Source organism: Euleptes europaea, chromosome 7 (assembly GCF_029931775.1).
Source record: "Euleptes europaea isolate rEulEur1 chromosome 7, rEulEur1.hap1, whole genome shotgun sequence".
NCBI lineage: Eukaryota > Metazoa > Chordata > Lepidosauria > Squamata > Sphaerodactylidae > Euleptes > Euleptes europaea.
In genome coordinates this window covers 47442510-47464027 of record NC_079318.1, presented here as the reverse complement: position 1 = coordinate 47464027, position 21518 = coordinate 47442510, and the positions used below count along the sequence as shown (strand labels likewise).

The 21518-nt window shown below is 43.9% G+C and overlaps 1 protein-coding gene across 3 annotated transcripts in view; it reads right to left on the bottom strand.

The window, feature by feature from the left end:
* Positions 1–20283, bottom strand: part of DUSP10 (dual specificity phosphatase 10) — a 44560-nt gene extending 24277 nt beyond the window's left edge. The window contains exons 1-2 of one of the 3 annotated variants that reach the window (XM_056853580.1): positions 20123–20283; positions 16697–17538 (exon numbers count right to left, since the gene is read on the bottom strand). In XM_056853580.1, the coding sequence (XP_056709558.1) occupies positions 16697–17495 (799 nt within the window). In that variant the 5' untranslated portion in view covers positions 17496–17538; positions 20123–20283. Of the gene's footprint in view, positions 1–16696; positions 17539–19214; positions 19236–20122 lie in introns of those variants that run through there. The other 2 variants (XM_056853581.1, XM_056853582.1) reach the window with 2 other exon arrangements.
* Between the last annotated feature and the right edge of the window lie 1235 nt (positions 20284–21518).

Sequence of the window (21518 nt, the reverse complement as noted above, 5' to 3'; positions counted from 1 at the left end):
GGGGGCCAGGGTGTTAAATAAATGTATAAAGCGCATTTCATTTTGAAGGAGCACTTTTTGTACATCCCTATGATCATGTGGATGGTCACGGTAGATCTGCCCAGTTCGGTTGCGCATAGGAGAACACAGATCTAGGTTGCGCTCTTTGAATTTCGAGGCTCCACTAACGAGCCACTTTGTGGAACACAAACACTCTGAGACTGACATGCGTTTCTTTGTATTATGGGTTTACCGTGACCATCCACATGATCATAGGGATGTACAAAAAGTGCTCCTTCAAAATGAAATGCGCTTTATACATTTATTTAACACCCTGGCCCCCAACGGGTTAAATAATGAATTTGATTTGTCCTGCTTCTTATGAGTTGAGCTCCGTTTTTGACACTGTGCCTTTAATGAATTCAGCAACAACGGCAGCACGTGACCCATTAGCTCTATATCTGCGTATGCAGTATCTTTACAATCTAACTTAGAACCGGAAGGTTTAGCAGCCCTTCTTTTTGGGAGCATAAAAAATATTAAAAAATTAAAAAATTGCAAAATATAGTATTATATCAAACTAATACGTTTGGATAATAAAAGAAATTGAACTATATGGATTAATTACTCCCAGTGAGTTTGCTTTTTCAATACACTTAGAGGTAAGCTTTTTTGTATAATTATTGTTGTCTATCCTTATATTTATCATTGACTAACTATTTATTCATTTGGAAAATGTAAAAACGTTAAAATGGTATAAAAAAATTTTCTAGGCTGATGAAGCTGTGCTTTTGTGAAAGCGCTAAAGATATCCGGAATAGCGTTTCCTCTCTTCACTGTCTTGTTACCACCCGTGGACCCTTGTGGACCTTATTTCTACGTTTACATCTGAAGATGATGGAATAGGATAAGACCTTTGGACTTTGGACTTTTTCCATTTGTTCCTGGTATTTTTGTATATAGTGTTTATATAGTTTTGTATTACACACTTTTGGTGGTTTTTCATTGTTAGCACTTGAATGAATTTTTGGAATTTCCTATTGAGTCGTGCTAGTTTGTTTGTTGCAACCTCCAGGTGGTGGCTAGAGATCTCCCACTATTACAACCAATCTCCAGCCGATAGAGATCAGTTTTCCTGGAGAAAATGGCTGCTTTGGCAATTGGACTCTATGGCATTGAAGTCCCTCCCCTCTCAGGCTCTGCCCCCAAATTCTCCAGATATTTCCCAACCTGGAGCTGGCAACCCTAACATAATGAGATTCTGTGCCTTAAACCCAGGTATTCTATTCCTTTATTCTTCCCTCTCATTTTCCCACTTGATTTCCCCTGTGTTGATAAAAGCACACACAGAAGGACCAGGGCCAATAGGGTCCGGTAGCTACCAAAATCCCTGATAGGGAAGCCAGCCTCTGCATGGGACCTGGGAATCCCCCAGAATTACATGTTACCTCTAGGTGACTGATATCAGTTTCCCTGGAGAAAATGCATACTTTGGAGGATGGACTCTATGGCATTGAACCCTACCGAGGTCCCTGTCCTCCTCACGCTCCATCCCCAAGTCTCCAGGAGTTTCCCAACCAGGATCTAGCAACCCCCATCCTCCACCAGTGGCCGGCTGGGTGGCATGGCAAACCTAGTCCCAGAAGGGCCCACTGCTGATCATGAGTAGCTGGCCTAAAAGCAGTGAATGGGCATCCCACTCCTTACCTACAGAAATTGGAGACTGTATTGCAGATGCACCTAGGGCAGTCTTTGATTTCTAAGAAGCATTCTCATCCATTTACCACTGCTGGTATGGAAGGGGCTTGAAAGAAAGCATACTCTTTTCCCTCCTTCACACAGGTGGCCATATGCATATGTGGCTGAAGGCCACTGGAGGAAGACACTTAAGTTGAAAGAAAGTGCCTGAGACTGGAGCAGGATTGCCAACCTCCATGTAGTAGCTGGTGATCTCCTGCTATTACAACGATAGAGATCAGCTTACCTGGAGAAAATGTGTTTGTGTTCTTGGGAGAGAAATCAAACCTCATATGTGGGAACATCTACATGAATTGAACCAGTGTAGAACCGTGTGTTTCTGGAGCAGCAAAAAAAAAAAAAAAACATCAGCAATGCCAAGGGACACAGTGTCTTGTACCATCTTTCCCCTAGGCATGCTTTGCTCCTGTCTCAGAAAACACTCTGAGCAAACCCTAGCAGGAAGAAAGGACCTTGGCAGGAGAAAAGGACATTTTCTGTCATCCTGCCCCAATTTTTTTTGGAGGTAGTTAGCAGGAGGAGATGAGAAGCAACTGGTAGACTACACAACAATGGATGTGATTAATTTGCACAATTTAATGCGACAGAGTTGAATATGGCAACATAACCAATGAGCAAGCCCTGAAAATGTTTGCATGAACTCCAAGCGAGTTCATGCTTTGACTATGTGAAATAAAGGGGATTTTTTTTAATCGCCTAGAAATAATGCTGGGGGGGGGGATGGAGTACAGATCCAATGGACAAGCCATTAACACAAATGGACAAATTTGCGCTTTATCACTTAGCCCAGACTTGTATGTCAGCATACAACTGCACTGAGCAGTCAGAGGGAGACTTGTATGAAATATTAATGTGCCCATTTGGGAATTTTATTGCCGATTCCCTCCATCTAGCAAGCACGATATTGGGCTCTAATGCAACACTGACTGTTTGCCCTTCACAGCAGCCCTCAAACTGAAACCAAACCAGCAGCTGCTGCTGTCATACAGAGGATTAGGTGAGCATTAAGACAACACGAAAGGGCAACATTCAGCAGTTTGGAGAGAGGGCAAAAGAAGAATACCTGCATGGGGGTGGATTTAGAGGTCTGAAGATCTTGAAGGATAGAGATTACGTGTTTTTCTTGCTTAAGCGGCGGGTTAAGCAAAGGCATCCACTTTCCCTCTGCTCACTTGACAATGTTCTTTGCCCCACAGGGAACATGCCACTGCAAGGAACGAGACAGCAGGACTGAACTGCTGGACAAGAGATCCTTCTGCGGAGCTCCAAAACATCCCAGGCTAATGCACGCAAAAGGGAATGTGTTGGCATGTGAAGTGGCATAGAGGTGAGCATTATTTGATGTCTGCTGACCAAGCCACTGTGAGAGACAGAAGCAGGTACTACTAAAAAGTTGACAGCCTCGTGGACAAGCCTTTTCCCTTAACTTGCTTTTCCTTTCTTTTTTTGGAGGTAACTGTATACTGTCTCCCTGTTCAATACTACTTGTTGTAGACTTCTTAAAGGAGGGAGAACAGCTATCCTTCTACAATAACCTTGAACCCATGAGTACCCAGCTGTAAGGCATTGGAATGGCTAGTCAAGTAGGGAAGCTGATTGGAGGGAAAGGCCCTGGGACACCAGTGCTCTCTTACAAACGGCGCATATTTTAAAGAGACCAGTTACTATACTACAACATCAAATAAAATCCGTCACAGCTTATTCTCCTAAAGTGCTTTTCTCAGCAGTTCAGAAGTCTTGCCCATTGGGACTTCATATACACATTTTCAATCCACAGAGAAGAGTATGTGTGGAAGTAACAATTAGGGAGCTGCTTATCTGACAGCCCCTTTCCCTATTTCGTATCTCAAGATATCTTGCTTTTCTATGTTTATTGTGGAGAAGTTTATGCTGAATGGTGAACCTAGATGCATAGGCCCCGTCTCAGCAGAGGCCCTTTTTGTGGGCATGGGCCTAAAGCAGTCATGGGGGGGGAGGGGGCACAAGCAGGTAGCCAGCGGCTCTCCAAGTCACCGGCGGGCAGCAGGGAGGCTCCTGGCTGGCTCACAGCAGCTCCGTGGCTCCACATGTTTGGAGCCCTCCAGCTGGCCAGTGGGGCCGCAGGCAAATGGCAGCTGTGCCAGGCCGCTTTGTCGCACCTTTGCCTCCTTGCTCTAGCCTGAGCTTCCTGGGCTAATTGGGGACCTTTAGGGGAGGGAGCCTCCCAGCTTGGGGGATCTGAATGGGCCAATCAGGCCCGGGGAAGGGGGCTCCCCAGACGGAGCATTGCCTGAGGTTTTCACTCAGGTCCTCTGGACGGGTATTTAAGGAGCTGCTTCCTCGCTCCTCTCTCAGTTCTCCTCTTGCTTTCCTATGTTTATTTTGGAGAAGTTTATGCTGAATGGTGAACCTAGAACAAGCAAGTGCCAAAGTCGCAGCATATGCCTGACCACAGCAATTCCCCGAGTCAGATGGAATCTCTCCAGAATTCATGCTCTCTGAGTGTATACAAGCAATATTATCTCACCGCTGGAAAATACATGGAGATTCAGGAAGACGTCATTTTTTCCTTTAGCTCAAAATGTAATCTTTTACCATTCGTTTTATAATGTGGAGTTTGATAGTACTTTGAGGAGCACAATGCTTTGCAAAGGAAAAGAAGCAATCAACTAATTCAGTGCTGGAAACTGAATCGCCTCAGCTGCTGCAATAACAAACTGGTAGAGGAGTAAATGCTGGCAAGTGATTTTAAAAGGGTGGGAGAAAGGCCACACACATAATAGTATACTACACAGTATGGTAAAAATAACTTGGGGGGGGGGGAATGGGTCCAGATCATTAGTTTATCAAGCTCAATATTTATTTATTTACTTCATTTATATGCAGCCTTTCTCCCACCCCCATTCCCCAGGAGGGACCAAGAGAGGCTTACAACCTTCTCCTCTCCTCCATTTTATCTTCACAACAAGCCCGTAAATTGGCTTAAGCTGAGTGTGTGACTGGCCCAAGGTCACCCAGCAAACTTCCATGGCAGAGTGGGGATACAAACCTGGGTCTCCTAGCAGTGGCTCTCCATGGTCTCAGGTAATCTTTCACATCACCTACTACCTGATTCTTTCAGCTGAAGATGCTAAGGCCTGAACCTTGGGTCTTCTGCATACAAAGCAGATGCTCTACCGCTCAGCCGCTCCTTCCTTGCCTGCCATCTTTCACAGAATACCTCCTGCTGTCAGAGCTTCTCTTCCACATTCACTGATAATCTGAAGTGGTATTAAAATTGTAGAGTATGAAACTCAAAGTATCCACCTATACCGATACCTGCCAACCTTCAGAAAGCGCCAACATTGTTGCTCTTTTGATATGTTTTCCAGGACATTTAATGAATGAGTACATTTGTAGCCAAATATTAGAGAGCCTTCTTATGGTTGAGGCTTAGTGCATGACCTCACCATTCCCACAGATTTTCTCTTTGAAATCATGAGCAAAGGGATACAATGCCAGAAGCAGATACGTAAGTCACAGGTTTATGTATCTGGGTCAGGTTTTCAATGTGGGATTGAAGAAGCACAGCAGTGCATATTCTTTAAACCCAGAACAAAACTTCTGTTCAACCACTTACATGCCTAATAATGATTGGCAGTTTGTACCCACCATACATAGAAGGAACATCAATCAACCAATAACTTGCCAAATCCCAAATTATGCAAAACAACACATCGGGCAAAAACGCATGGTAGCTTTAGCCTCATTTATTCCATTTCAGCCAGGATCGAACACATGCATTTTGCCGAATGTGCATTCAATCCTGGCTGAATCTTGGCAGAAACGGGATAAAGGAGGCTAAAGTGACCATCCATTTTCACCCATCATTAAAATGCACCCATGTCACATTTAGGATTTCAGTTTTTACTAAAGTGGTGGCCATCTAATGCTAAAAACAAAACTAAGGGTTATTTCCCACATGTAACATTTAGTTCAACAAATGCTCGCAAAGGTACATGCACTATACTACATCAAAAATAGTTTTTACAAAATGTAGATATCTTTAGACAAAATATTTAGCAAGCAGATTCCTGCTGGCTCCTCAGAGAACTTGACCAGAAAATCTACATGGATGATAGATCACAGCCTAGGTCTCATTCAAGGTTAAAGGAGTCCCGTCATGGTACTAGTACAGCACCATCTTAGGAGAGAAGTATGCAATCCAGTTACTTTCCCTGCTGGTGTCAAACATATGAGTAAGAGAGATCCTCAGAGGAATAACAGTCACATTACTTTAGAGATCAGGAGCATGCTATGTGCTTTACATAGCTTCCCCCTCCTCTCCTTGGTACAACCTCCCATCTTCTCTTGCTTTTTAACGACAGTGTCACTCACCATCATTAAGGCTAACCAAGTTTCTTTTTAAATTATGGTTTACAAATTCAGGTTGAGAAGATTAAAAACAGGTTGTTCTGGTTTTCTTCCACCCCTTCCTCAGGCTAGCATGTTTGGGTCTTCTCTCCATTTCATTCTTGCAGTAACCCCATGAGATAGGTCAGGCAGGGAGAGAAAGATGGACTGGTCCAGATCACTGACTCTCATGACTATTTGAGGTCTCTCCAGTTCTAGACCAACATTCTGACAGCCAGTGTGGCCATAGCGGTTATGGTTAGCATTAAGCATGACTACCTGGATGGCCCAGGCTAGCCTGATCTCATCAGATCTCAGAAGCTAAGCAGGGTCAGCCCTGGTTAGTATTTGGATGGGAGACCACCAAGGAAGTCCAGGGTTGCTGTGCAGAGGAAGGCACTGGCAAACCACCTCTGTTAGTCTCTTGCCATGAAAACCCCAAAAAGGGGGGTCGCCATAAGTCGGCTGCGACTTGTCGGCACTTTACACACACACACACATCACATCAACAAGGATGCAGTGTTAAACTGAAGGCTGGGGGGCGGGGAATACAGTGAGCATCCAGTCGGTACCACAGAGGGGAAAAGATGGAAGAAACATACAGACCAGTCTTTATTCCATAGCCATAGTTAAAAGATCAGCTGTATTACTTCTGGATTTAGACTGGAACAGCCCTATGTAAGGTTCATAGGTCACATCCTTAACCTTGCTGTAAGTTCCTGTGACACCTCAATTAATAACCTGATCATATTTGAGAAGACAACTCCCTACAAGAAAGCATGTCCTGGGTAGAACACATTATCATTTAACAAGTCTTCTCTCAGAGGGTCTTCTATATCTAGAGCTATGCAGGGGGGGGGGAGCAAAGCCCATGATGTTCAAAGAAAGGAATCCACTTGAGAAACTTTTTCTTTCTTTTTGGTTTTCAGAGCCACATTGGTCTGCTTATTGTGGGAGGGCTCCTGCTGTCGAATCCACCCTCCCATCAGTCCAGGAGCAGAAATGACATTGCTCGATGTCATATCTGTCTGAAAACCAGGTTGCAATGTAAGCATGTCAGGAGATGCTCTGCTCTTCCCTGAATGGGGAAGCATTGCACAACGTGTGTATGTCACATCCAGGTTTTCAGGTGCAAAATGATGGTGCACAACATCATCTCTGCCCATCACCCTGCCCTCAAAGCTGCTGGGGATGGCAGCTTGTGGTGGGCCATTCCTAAATCCACAAGATGCTACACTCTACTCTTAACTGTTGGGAGTGCAAGAAAAGGAGCTGTCATGCAGCCCAGTGAAAATAGCAACAGCTTCTAGTATGGTTACCATGCATTCCTGAAAGGGGGGGGGGCGAATGCCCATAGGAACTGGTGTGATCCCTATGCTAGTGTCCCTGCCACTTGCACTGTACAACCTGGCACAGATGCCAGCATAGGGTGACTTATGCCAGCCCCGCTGGATCACAGCAGCAGCGTGGCTCCCAGACGCCTGCATGGCCTCCTGCCACTGTTTCTCCAGCATATCTCCCAGTGCCGGCGTCCTGGGAGATGTTCCGGGGCATTCCTGGGGGTGGAGCTGTCTTTAGGCAGCTTCCTAACTTTTTTGTCCCGGGAACGCCCCTCCACCCTACAGTGGGTCTACACCATCAAAATAGCTGGCAAAGCCTCGCTAAAGTCTATTGGGCATTTTAAAAAACTTTATTTAAATTTTAAGTGTGTTTATTTTTCTTTTTTCTAGCCAGGAAGCCTTTGTGGAGGTAGTGTGGCTGCGCCACTCCTGGTCAATGTCTAACTTTCCCCCGCCGTTCAGGAATGGGTTGTTAGACTCCGAAATCTCAAAATGACAGCTAGTTAGGCACTAACTTTTAACTACTAGCAATTCTTCTGCAGGGGAAAAAAAAGGGTTTCAGAGGCTTATTATGCACAAGACATGTTAAATCCCAAACCATGGATTTTCAATTTAATTTTAAACATTTCAGTGCTAACGCTCAGGGAATTAGGCAAAGGATATGATATATGACACAACACTTTTCAGAGAAAAATCAGAATGAAGGGGAACTGGAGGAGTGAGACACACTGGGGTGGATATTGCCATTAAAGGGTTCTCCTGCCCATCACAACGAAACAAACAAACAAAAAGATCCATTTTTAAGGTAAGCATATATCAAAGTTCAATGTCATCTACCCCAAAGTCACTGCCACCCTCCTATAGTTGAGGCAGCTTGCAGTTAATATTCCAATTATTTATTGCTTCCACTTTAAGGAGGGGATAAGATTTGCAGCTGCCTCCAAGCCAATATTACCCAATACTGTAGCCTGGCTGTAAAATGGCTGCAAACCCAAAATACGACACACGTTCAGTAGGCATTCTCTTTGTATTTCTCACTGGTCAAGTCACACAGCTGCTAAGGCAGGCTAGTTCTATTTACTTAAAGCATTTATAACCCCTTCCCTTTTATATTACCATGCCTTCAGTGCAGCTTACCAAACCAGTAAAGCCTGTTACAGTACACTCCAGATAAAGGCAGTCCAAAACAAACAATGCCATTAAACAGTAGCAACAGAGTAACAGAAGCATTATCTCACTCGCTAAATACTCAGAAAACAAAGGATATAACGTGATACCTGAAGGGTAGACATTAAGGGAACATTTCTAGAGACGTAATCAAGAGAAGGCCCTGTCCTTAGTCTCTACAGGCCTCGCCTCTGAAGGAAGAAGCACTTCCAACTAAACCTCAAGTTATGACTGAGTGAACAGGAAAGTTCAGGTAGAAACTTTCAGAACCAGAGAGTGGTGTATTTGAGGGGTGTGCATTCAGCTAAAGCCAAACAGAATCCCCCAAATACTTTTTTAGTATGGGGGGGGGTACCGGTTTTTAAAAATGGTGGCTATAAAGGCAGCCGAAAAACCGGATCCCAAATAATGCTGAATTTTTTCAGCGTTATTCGGGCCGCTTTGGCCCCACCATCATTTTTTCTCCCTCCCCCTTTCTCCCCCCTTACTGACCTGAGTCAGATCCACACTGCCTGTGGGCTCAGACCTCCACATGGAGGTCCCAGTCAGCAAGCAGTGTGGATTGGAATGCCGAGCCCAGCACTTAGATCGCCTCCCCTGCAGACCCTCCAATTTTGGGGGCAGCAGGGAATGCAAATCTAAGTGCTGGGTTAGAGCCCAGCACTTAGATCGCCTCCCCTGCCATCCCCACTCTCAGGTGCTGCAGGGAACTTACGTATTTTGGGGGTTTGAGTTTATTAAACCCAAAAAAAGGTGATTATTCGAAAAAACTGAATGCTTCATACTCGGCTTTTTCAGATTTAAAAAAAATTCTGGGTTTAATAAACCGGACCCGGAAAATACCGAAAAAATAGTGCACAGCCCTAGTATATTTCATTAGCACTTGAAAAATTATCACATTTTTACAATTATCTCCCTGGTTCAAGAAACCAAGGGCTACATCACATGGGTCTTTCTCATCCTTCACTTTATCCTTGTGTGGTGGATTAGCTTGAAATGTGCAACTGGCTTTAAGTCTTGCAGTGTGCTTCACGGCTGAAGGACAAGTCCAGACTACAAAGGTAGTCTGAGTTTATGCTTAGATCCAACTTGCATCAGAACTGTGCCATTCAAAGAAAGGGTGCTTAACGCTCCCCCCCCCTAGTTTTCCCAACCTTTAATGGTTCTAAGGAGCTACTGTTTGGCATAAGCTCACACAAGTTTCCCCAGAAGGCAAATAGCAGCTCCCCGGTGCTGTCTCAGAAGGGGTGGGGGTATAGGGTAGGGAGGCACTGAGAGCATAGAATTCTTTGCAATGTGTAAATGGAGATCTGAACCCATGTCTTCCCAATTCTATTTTACTTTGGGCCTTTTTGATCTTTCCACTTTAAAACATCCTCAAAGGTCTTATTTTAACATGGTAACCACTATACCGTCGTGGTCTCTCGAGCTGCACACACACCCTGCTACATTATGCATGTATACAGCTCCTTTGGACCGAGAACATTTTCCACGTACTCATCCTCACTCATGTAGCACTCTGTACATTACAAGCTGTTTACAAGTTTTCATGGGTTCTCTTTACAACAACCTACCAGTAGTTCCCATTTTGGCTCAGATTTAGATGGGGAAGATCCAGGTTCAAATCCCTGCTCAGTTGTGGATGACCTGAGACAGTAACTATCTCTAAGCCTAACCTACCCTCATAGGGCTGTCAGTTTCCAAGAGGAAGCATAGAATTAAATTGTATTGTATCTGTCAACCAGCATCTTAAAGTCTACATTCTAGCATAAAATGCATTTTATCAACAGGGAAGTCTGGCCATCTATTAGGGGTTGCTATATTTCTGTTCACTTTCCAAAGATTAAAAAAGCACCAGACGTCTAGCACAGGAATATATATTTTGATTGAGGTCACCAGCCAGAACTGTAAATTAAGCTGGTAATTCAATCCCTGGAGGCAAAGGCTCTCTGATCAGTTTCTCCTCTGCATGACACTGTACCACTGAAATGGCAAGAGAGCTGCCGGTCTGACAGGCCGCACCAAACATGGAAAACGTGGCACTGGATCAGGGGGGGAGGGGGAGGAGACAAACTTGGATGGGGCGGTTAGCAACCAGTGTTTACAAACATAACGCAGGAGGATCAGATGGGCCAGCAATAAATTATGACCGGATCGCAGTCAGGCGAGAGCCTCCACTCCACATAAAAAGCAAAGAGGCTTTATAGCCTGGCTTCAGTTTTAGTTCAATCCCTAAAAACAAAAATTGCATCACATGCAGGGCATTAAAAGCTACTGAAGCATGATGGAAAAAATCCCATCTGACAAGTGAAACTGAATAACAGATACCTCTCCTATCATGCTGCAAGCACAGATGCTGAAGCAGAGCCTTATTAAAGTGTGTATATATATATATATATATATATATATATATATATATATATATATATATATATATATATATATATATATATATATATAATTTCTCTCTCTCTCGGTCACAATCCCTTAGCAAGAAAGAAGGTTATTTGTTTCTGTGAGTGTTGGTATTTTATAGTGAACATATGGTACTGTTTCACGCAACCTTCTTCTGCTTCTGTTCATTCCCCTACTCTTGTTTTTTTTACTAAATGGTGGCCCAGAAAAACCAACAACAACCCTGCCATATTAATTCCTTGATCTGTACTTGCAATTCTTCCTAGCTGACAGACAAGGGAAAGGAACATAATAATCTTTTCTGTAAAGCTTCTTTAGAGAAAGCTGCTAAGTGCTTTCAGCTAAAGTTAAAACTCCGGACTTCAGAGCAGAACCAGAACCCCATTCCCAAAATGACACCGCGAGGATTCCATCACGGCCAAATGACAGTCAGCCAAGAGCCTAAGAGCCTGAAGACAGATCGACGTAGTTTCAGCAGTGAGCCCGACTATTTTGGAAGCCATTCACTGCCACCAAGACACAAGCATTGCCTTCTCACATGGGTCAGACCCGGGGGGAGACCGGTTCTTCTGGTTTTCAGCAGAAACCAGATTTGCAGAGTGACTACAGGGGCCAGGCAGCCATGGCCCTCACCTTATGGATTGGCCAATCCAACTTCCCCCGTCTCCAAAAAGATTTCTACATATTTTAAAAACATTAAGACTTAAATATAAAAACATCTGAAGACACCAAACGTGAGATCAGGTAAATGTGCTTGCGCTTGAATTAAAATAAAAGAATACAATGTAGTCAGCCCACCTGAAGTATGCATGCAGGGAAGGGGTTGGTGGTAAATAGGCATGTAAACAGAGCTCTCTCATAACAGAAAAAAGAAGAGTTGGATTTTATATGCCAATTTTCTCTACCTTTTAAGGAGAATCAAAGCAGCTTACAATCTCCTTCCCTTCCTCTCCCCACAACAGATACCTTGTGAGGTAGGTGAGGCTGAGAGAGCTCTAAGAGAACTACGACTAGCCCAAGGTCACCCAAGTGGCTTCATGTGGAGGAGTGGGGAAACCAACCTGGTTCTCCAGATTAGAGTCTGCCACTCATGTGAAGGAGTGCGGATTCAAACCCAGTTCTCCAGATTAGAGTCCACTGCTCTTAACCACTACACCATGCTGGTACTCAAACTTGAACCTGTTCCTAGGTATGCCTGCCATCACCCTAAAAGGTAACCCAGATCTGAAGTCTCTGATATTTTCCAAGCTCCTATTTGTAAGAGCATGGACTACCAGCTGCCTTCCAGTTATCATACCATGAACTTCATCTAAGATGTACGTATGGCTGACTACTGGATCAGGGCTGAATTTCACAATACAAACAGTTTTAAAGACTGCATTTGTTTTTGTTTTTCATTTCCAGGCTGCCATAAAGTCTATATAATTCAACTGTCCCAATTTAGCAGAGATAGTTCCTACTTTCTGGTGTCTTTGATTTTAAAAAACCTGTCACTAATCTGACTTTCTGGCAGATGCTGGAGAATCCTTTACAAGTGATGTGCACACCTGGTCTAGAGTTATTCAGCTTTTAGACCTTCTGCAGGTCTTTAGAAAATAAAGCTCTGATTGTGGGATGGCCCATCATTAGGCTTGCCAACCTTCAAGCAGGGGCCTGGAGATCTCCCAGAAATACAACTGCTCTCCAGTCAACAGAGATCAGTCCCCCAGAGAAAAAGTCTCCTTTGGAGGGTGGACTCTGTGGTATTATACCCTACTGAGGCCTCTCCCCTTCCCAAACCCTGGCCTTCCCAGGCTCCACCCCAAAATCTCCAGGAATTCCCAGCCTGGAGCTGGCAACCTTACTCATCATGCATCTGGACTCTAGTGTACATGTCTGCAAATGGATGCTCATGCACACACAATATTGGTGTCCCATTTGCTTTCCAGTCTCATAGCCACTTAAGTAGATAGTCAATGCCATTGTAAATGCCTGGATTACAACCGCTGAATAATAAACACCACCATATCAATTGTGAGGTTAAATAATATATTAAAACAAACCCACCTGATAGGCTCACTTTACTTACACACCCAGCTTCAGTAGCCAGTACAAAGATGTCAGGTTATTGCAGAGTAAGTGAAAACAATGCACAGCAAGCCAAGAAGACATTTCAGCAATGTGTAGTGGGAAGGGGAAGCACATGTATGGATCCTCGGTGTCAGAATATGATGTTAAAGACACTTCACCTCTGAAATGTTGGGAGGGAAAGAAATTCCAGTGACAGCTATGGGACGTAGGAGCTGGTCATTGTATTTAGGATAAGAGCCAGAAAAAATTAGCCCCACAATGGATTTTTGAACTATTGCTTCATTCAAAATAGTGCATTACTAAAGGAAACACTAAAGACAACAGTATGCACAGGGGCCACTGGCAAAACCCTATTGAGAACCTTGAGGAACCGTCTTCTGAGTGGCAGAGGGAGTCAAGCCTATACTCCAGTGTACCTCTCAAGGGCTATACTAGTGCCTCTTGCCCTGTTCAATATATTAAAGCAGGAGTGGGGACCATCAGGCCTGGGGGTCATTTAAGGCCCGCAAAATCATTTGGTCTGGCCCTTTGTGGGTCCTGGCAGATCTCTAGCTCAGAAGGATCTAAGACTGGCGATCCACCCCCTCCCACGGACAGAAATAGTTTCTATTCAAGGCGGATGTGTTTGTTTTGCCGAGAAAAGGAACCTTTTTTCCCCCTTGCAGAAGAGTAGTTAGCTATGGAGATGCTAGGACCGCCCAAGAGACTGTTAACCCCTTCCCACCCAGGCCATGGAGAAACGTATTCCCTCTGTACTACAAGAGGGCTGGGGGCGGAAGTGGTGACAATGGAGGGGTTAAAGGGGGCAGGGCCAGAATGTGCGCACACGGGGGGGGAGTTCTTAGCCAGTGTGTCCTCATTTCATCCCTGCAGGCAGAGGTAGCAGGAGCTGGCTGTAGAATCTGGCCCTGATCTTGCAGAGCAGGAGCAACTCCGGCTTGCGGCTGGATGGCTACACCAGGCTGGTGCAACAGACCATCCTTTGCCGCCAGGTGGACAAGTGCACCATCGGTTGGATGCCTGCCTGCTTGCCTATGCGGGGGGGGGGTCATCTGGGGCAGCTACCTGCTTGGGGCTTGGTCAGCTAATTTTTAAGTTGATAATTTTGTATGGCCCACGAATGATGTTATAAATATCCAAATCGCCCTTGGCAGAAAAAAGGTTCCCCATCCCTGTATTAAAGGGAACAGCAATGGGGGAGGGAGAAGAGTGTTGATATCTGGCCTTAATTTGTGGCATCATTATTAAAATGGCTGACCACCACTCAATTAAGGTAACTACTTTGGTAAATAATAAGTTTGCAGATGATTGGAGAGAAAAAGATCAAGAAAAATCACATCTGTAATAGTTGCTGCCCCAAGTCAGAATACAAGACAGAGTCAATGCCCAAGTTAGGGGAAAATGAGCACAACTTAAAACCTATACAGTTTCAAAGTGGTGGAAATCATATTTGTTCAGAATCTTGTACTTCTTTGCACCTTCATCTCATAATAAACTCCAAGAACTATCATGGCATGACCAAATGTATATTATCTGTGAAAGATTTCAATTCAGACTCTGGCAGAGCAATAATTTTGTCCTTCTAAACACCCTAGAAGCTTTTGGATTTTTAGGGGAAAATATAAGATACAAGAAGTATTCTGGTCTGCTCCAGATTTGTAAGAATTTTCCAGATTTATGTTCTAGAAAGCCATTCACCTACCATGTTCTGCAGTAGACACTTTTAGAGCTCCGGTTTGCACTGTACATAATGAATTAGCAGCAAAGCAGTACATAGTCAAATCCTTCTTAGTAGGAAAATTGCTTTATGAACCAGACTGCAGTCATGCATTCCATGTTGACTTTGACCATTTTATAGCCTCTTCTTTCTTTAAGATACATCTAAAAGCCAGTAACTAATAGATTTTGCACAAAAACTATATAATGGCTGATTATACTGTAGTTACAAATTAAAAGAAGATTAATATATGATCATATCTCAAACCAAAGGCGCATCTCACTCAGTTCAGCATACTTTTGCTGGAGTCTGCCAACAACTCTCCAAAGATTCAGTCAGAAGTCTTTGCTATTCTTGCTGTCAGAAATCATTTTTGTTAGAGATGCCAAGGATGAAATATGGAACCATTCATATGCCAACATATGTGCTATCACTGAGCCATGTTTTCTGCCTAAACACTGAAACCTCAGTAAATACAGCCCTGTAATCCCAGATTTACCAGTGCTTTAGCCACTAAGAAGTGGAGCTACCCATCCCTATGCATGAGATTTGGTTTGTTATCGACTCTCTGATATTTTATTTTCTTGTATGGTCTGTTTACCTTTTTCCAACAGCTTTTATAAAAAGTTAATACCTAAGGGCTTTATTACTTACATTTAAAAACTAATAGACCTCTAGCCCCCACAGCCCACTAAAACAACACATAGATACAAATAATCTGTATTCTAAAGCTAGTAATGGACCGACAAAAGAAACAGCTATTGTGACTTACATGTTAACCAGTCTTAGTAAACTAAGTTAGTTAACCATCTTAGTTAACCAGTCTGTCTCACATTACCACCAGAGAACTACTAGTAAAAATAAACTGATGGGGCTGACAGCCAATTAAACATGTTCATACATGCAGCTCCATCAAGAGCAATTTTTCAATACAAGATCTGCTTGCAGTACAGTATTTGTCTTTAAGTCCATTCTGTCACTTTTTGGTGGAACATGTAAAGTAAGCACAGAGTATACACCACTTAAAAAATGAAATGTGGGTGAGTGGCCCCTTCCATTTTTTATCATACTATAGTGTGGGGGAGTGGAATATTCATCTTGCACCCAACTATGAGTTTCATGCGCCATCTGAGGTTTATGGATCTCATGATTCTGCTTTAACATTGAAAAGGAAGCAGAGATACAGGAAACACAAATCACTCACACTTTCTCTTTCACCTCTTAATAACATGAGAAGCAGCTCCTAGATGCCATCTATGTTCAGATACTATACCTAATGTACACTATAAAATTAATCACCAGCTATGAGAATGTGAAGACTACTGTGTTTTCCCTTATCTTGTCCTCTGCTTACAAGGAATCCCAGTGTAACAATCAGAGCTCAGGAGAATCTTGGAGAAATACTGGTTTCCTCCATTTGCTCCTTTATCCCAGCACGCCTTAGATAATCCAAGGCCTTTTGAACAAGGCACAATTGTGACAGATCACAAAGGACTTTCTTCATGACCAACGTAAAGCTGAAGAAATGCAGACAAGGCTTATCATACCCTCAACCCCAGACATCTTTTGCTGCTTTTCAACGACTCCTTTTAAACATGCACCCTTAGTTTGTAAAAAGCCCCATGAGACACACATTGTAAAATGCGATTTGTACTAATAAAGTATTATTTTTCTCCCCTTGAATCTTAATTTCAATTGTTTGAAATAATGAATGGCATGCATTCAGTCATGAATTCCCTTGCTCTTCTGCACCAAGGGACCCCCCATTAAAAAAAAAAAGGAAGGAAAGGGGAAAGGCTTGCTTTTAGGAAGCCAAGCATAAGAACTGCAACTTCACACAACAGCAAAGAAGAAAAAGCAGCAGAACATAGGCCAATACCTTTTAGAACCAGGGGTTCCTTGCCTTCTCGTTTGAGAGACTCCAGCACTATGTGCAATGGCTGGGAAGGTATTACTCTGCTCGGTTCATTGGTATTCTCGTCATATACAACAATTTCTTTGGAAAAGATCCTCTTGAAGGAGTCCTTGCCTTCCCGGCAAGAGATCAAGTCCAAGACGGTAATCTTGCCCTGCTGAAGCCTTCTCCTGCTAATCTTGTCAGAGCAGTTAATGTGAACCGCCCCTTGGATGTGGCTTTTGTTGTATTCCATGAAAGGCCTGCAGTCAATGATGACCGGCCCTTGGTGGCTCTTATTGCATTTGGTCATCTTCTTCGCCAGGTCATTGGGATAGATGATCTTGATGCTAGCCAACGGCTTTGCTGTGCCTGAGACTGGGCTCCCCACGCTGCTCGAGGGACTCAAAGGGCCAGAGTTCTCATTGCTGTTGACCATTTGGTTAGCAGGGCAAGGGCTGGAGGTTCCGACGTTGGCTGAGGCGCTGCTGGTGCTGGCTTGCGTTTGGGCCTGATTGTCCTTGTCGTACGTTGCCACGCTGCAGCAACTGGCACTGCTGCATCCACAACTCAAGGAGCGGGCAGAGCTGTTGGATGAGGGCATATACGTCAGATTCGCAGCCTTGAGGGACACAACAGCGGAGCTGAGGAGACTCACGTGGCTCTCGCTGGCGGAAGAGGCAGATTCAAGGTAGCTGGAGTCTAAGCAGAGGTTGAGATCCTGAGGTCTGACAGGCCTGGAGAGTGCCACTACTACCCTGTCGTCTAGTGGAGATGGAGGCATGAGGAGGCTGAGAATGGCAAGTCAAAAGGAACTCAAGCTCTCTCTGTTGAAAGGGGGAAAAAAGATATCAGGTATCCCATGATGCACAGGGTTTCATTCCCACATCTAGAACATGGAAGTTGCAAGGACTTTTGACAGTCCAACGAAACAGAGAATTTATGACTAGCTGCCACCATTTACATCTGAACTTAGCCCTGTTCTGAATATTCAGCTATGGAATGTAGGCATACAGGGCCATAAGGGAGTTGGAAATTCCTTTGTCCCAACCCTTATCCCAAGACAAGAAATAAATAAACATTAGCGACCTGGAGAGTAGGGCACTAAGTATGCTGCAATTTCGTGGGTACATCAGAAAAGTGCAGTAAAGCTACAGAATTCATCTGCTCGAGCATCTGAGTTCTTCATTTAAAGAAAAAAAGCAACTGTCTAATGCTTTATGATGTTTTTTTTAAAAAAGTTTAAGTAGGCAATACTTGGTGAAATCAGCAACCAAGGAGCTGCTTAACAAGACTTCCACTGATCAGAGAATCAAAGCCCTGCTCAGTACCTTGCCTGCTCTCTTTGACCAGCAGCATGTAAACATCGTAGCATAAATCATGCTAAATGCACATGCAGATTTCAGCTGACATAATTTACACAAGTCACAGAATTCATTTGTACAATTTAGAGTGCCAGTGCAGAACTTTGGTTGGTGTGTGTGTGTGTTTCATGGCAGAGTACACAAAGCCAGGCTAACCTAAATAATCCAGATCCTAGCAGATCCCATATACCTGCAGAGCAGATGCAAATGAACCAAATCACAGGCTCCAAAGCAAGTCAGCTCCAGCTGCACTCCCACATTCTCCTACCAATTAAGCTGACAGATTAAAACAATGCAGGACCGTCAATCTGCCCTGGGAGGACATTCAACTCAAGCAGCTTGCTAGGAAAGAACTACCTTTTGTGCCTGCTGCACACGCATAAAACACTTCAAGAATCTTGCTAGTAACCCAAATCTATACTGGAAGAAAGAAACAAGATAAGCAGTGCTTATTCTGTGTTTCTTATGAACAAAAGTACTGTTTTGGAGCGACACTTTAGGCAATGGCTAATATAACCCTCATATGATGACAGCTCTGGAATCATCAGTCCTTATGGTATTAATACTCCCCGCCCCCAGACATACACTTTTCATCCCCATCATCTTAAACAGTTTAAGACAACCTTCCTTCCTAAAAACAGAGGTTCTTCTGTCATCACTCAAGAGGTTTTTTGTTTTTTTTTTAATGATCAGCTTTATGATGCTATATAGGGACCAAATGCACTGGCATAATCCATTAGGATCAACTAAAGGGAGACCAGAATGGCTACTTTACCATGGGGGAGGGGAATCAGAACTTCAATGAAAATCTTACTTTAAAAAAAAACTGAAAGTCTAAGTATCAAAAACTGTCCCAAGAGCTTACTTTGACAGAGGCAGTTTGAGGATTGCATAGGAAATAATCCTATATGCCCTACTGTAGTATGGACAGCTGCCACCACCCCTCTCAGTATGGTGTGGTGCCCCCACTGGAACAGAATAACCTAAAACTAAAGAGCACACTGAAAGTGACTCAAGTCCTCTGTAATCCCCTCCCTGCTTTCCCACGTTACATTACCTATTCCTATAATCTGGCAAGGTCCCCTTTCTTCCCCATCTAGGTGGCAATGCAACAAGCAGAGAAAAAGACATTCTATCACCTGCTGAAAGAAAAAGTCTTTGCAGGATGAATTTAAATCATCCTTGTGCTGGGAGAAGAGACCATTGATCAGTTCTAAGGATTCCCTGCAAGGAGGCAAGATAGCTGAAATACAGGAAGATGAACCTTTACCAAATGAGTCTTCTGTAGTTCCCTTCGCTTTCTGACTTATTTTTTGAGCAATCACAACTACAGACGACATGAAACATCCTGCACACCAAGGAATGGGGAAGGGAGAAGCAAAGCTTTTTGGACTAGTAATCCAAAAAAAGGCAGGGGAAAACAAATAGTGTTTTTTTTTTAATACAAAAGGCAGAAACAAGCTGTAAGACTGTAAGCAAATCACCTGCGGGGTCCAGTAAGATTATCTATTTCCCATCCCTAATTACAAAATAGTAGATAGATGTGTTTCCTTCCGATCGCAAGGATATTTAGTAAGATCTGCATCCTCTGCAGCAGAGGTAAGATATTTCCAGCCAAAGCATGAAGTCAGACTGGAGTTAAAAGATCCCAGCCAAAAGAGGCAGCTTTTCACTCTCACGCATTCGCAGATCCCGAGTCCAACAGGACCACACTAACAAGGGAACGGGATTTTGCAGAAGAAGAGGGGGATGCCGACGCGGGGAACGTCTCGTGCACTCCGATCCCCCCCTACCCCCCTAGATACTGCAGCAATCCCAGACGAGAAAAGCCTTCGTTTCTTCCGATCCAGGCGGCGATCGCTCCCCAAAAAACGCACAAGGGTCAGCCGAAGGAAACTCAGACCGGTAGGGGGGAAGAGAAGCATCTACCTTATTTCCTACATAATTTTCTATATTAATCACATTACCCAGGGATTTTTATTTAACGCATCCCTTTTCTAAGGCAACATATATTTATTACAAAAAAAAATTAATTTCTATAACTCACGCAGAACTAAAGTCCTCCGCTTACTTCATACACGAATATTTCCCTCCACCATCTGGCGCTTCTCTTTAGCTATCGATTTACGCATTAAGCCCCCATTCACTTGGCTTCATTGATCTCCAGACGCAACATAGTTACTTTCTCTTTTGCTACACAGTAAATGTAAGCTTCGAAAGGGGCGTGGCAAGAGGCGGGATAGACGGCACGCCGACCCAATAGGGGCCCTCTTCTGAAGGCAGCTTGAGCCCCCTCACGGGGACGCCGGTGATTGGCGGTGGGCGGGTAAATGGGTGGAGTCAAAGGCCAGGCTCTCGTCTCTTAAGGGATGGTTTATTCAACGCGGCTTCGGGTCTTCTGTGTTATAACAACCGGAGTGGGGGGAGGGAGTGATGTCATTGGCAACCAATCAAAAGCTCCACTGGGCCAGCCTGACCGGAGAGGAGCAGCTGCTCTCTATTTACATGTAAACTTAACCAGGAGGACGAAGTTAATCCTTCACTGCACAGATTTGTCAATGACGCACTAACTGCCTTTCTCAGCAGTTCTTGCCTTTGCTCCCCGTTTCCTTGCTGCTTAATTTAATCATTCACAACCTCGATTTCTCTTTAATCCCACTTTTTTTTTTCAATGAATGAACGAATCGATGAATGAATCCCACGTTCACTAGAGTCTTCTTACGAGCCGGCAACACGCCGAAGGCAGAAGCTGAATTATTATTCGCATTTGATTTGGCCAGCCGTGCCAGCAGTGGTAGGAGACAAAAGGACAAGATTCAGGCACCTGCCCCCCATTTGTTTTACTTTGCAGGCAAAGGGGGGGGGGGAATCAAAGAACAGTTCATACTTGAGAGTAATATAAAGTCCCTGTCAATGATATATGAACAAGGAACCAAGCATGAAGAGCTAGATCCGACCTCATGAACACCGCTTAATTCCTAATGTCCCCAAATTGGGGATGTACCAAAAGGAATGGCAAGAATGCCCATTGGGGGAAAAGGGATATGCCTAAAGGACCATTGGATATACTGGGAGTCAGGAATGCCAATAGACTTGCATGAGTTCCACTGAAAAACATTACAAGACTGAAAAAATGCAATGAAAATGCGGAATGGATTTTGAGAAACCTGCACTGGGCATGGAAAGACAAGTACCACTCCTACACATGAAGCCAGCTGGGTGACCTTGGGCTAGTCTTAGGGGTCTCTCAGTGCTACCTACCTCACAGGGTGTCTGTTGTGGGGAGGGGAAAGGAAGTTGATTGTAAGCTAGTTTGATTCTCCCTTAAGTCGTAGAGAAAGTCAGCATATAAAAACCAACTCTTCATCTTATAGTTAGGGAAGATGGCAGTAATAAAAATGAAAGGACTTCTCAGATCTGTGTTTATATTTCTAGTTTTGCAA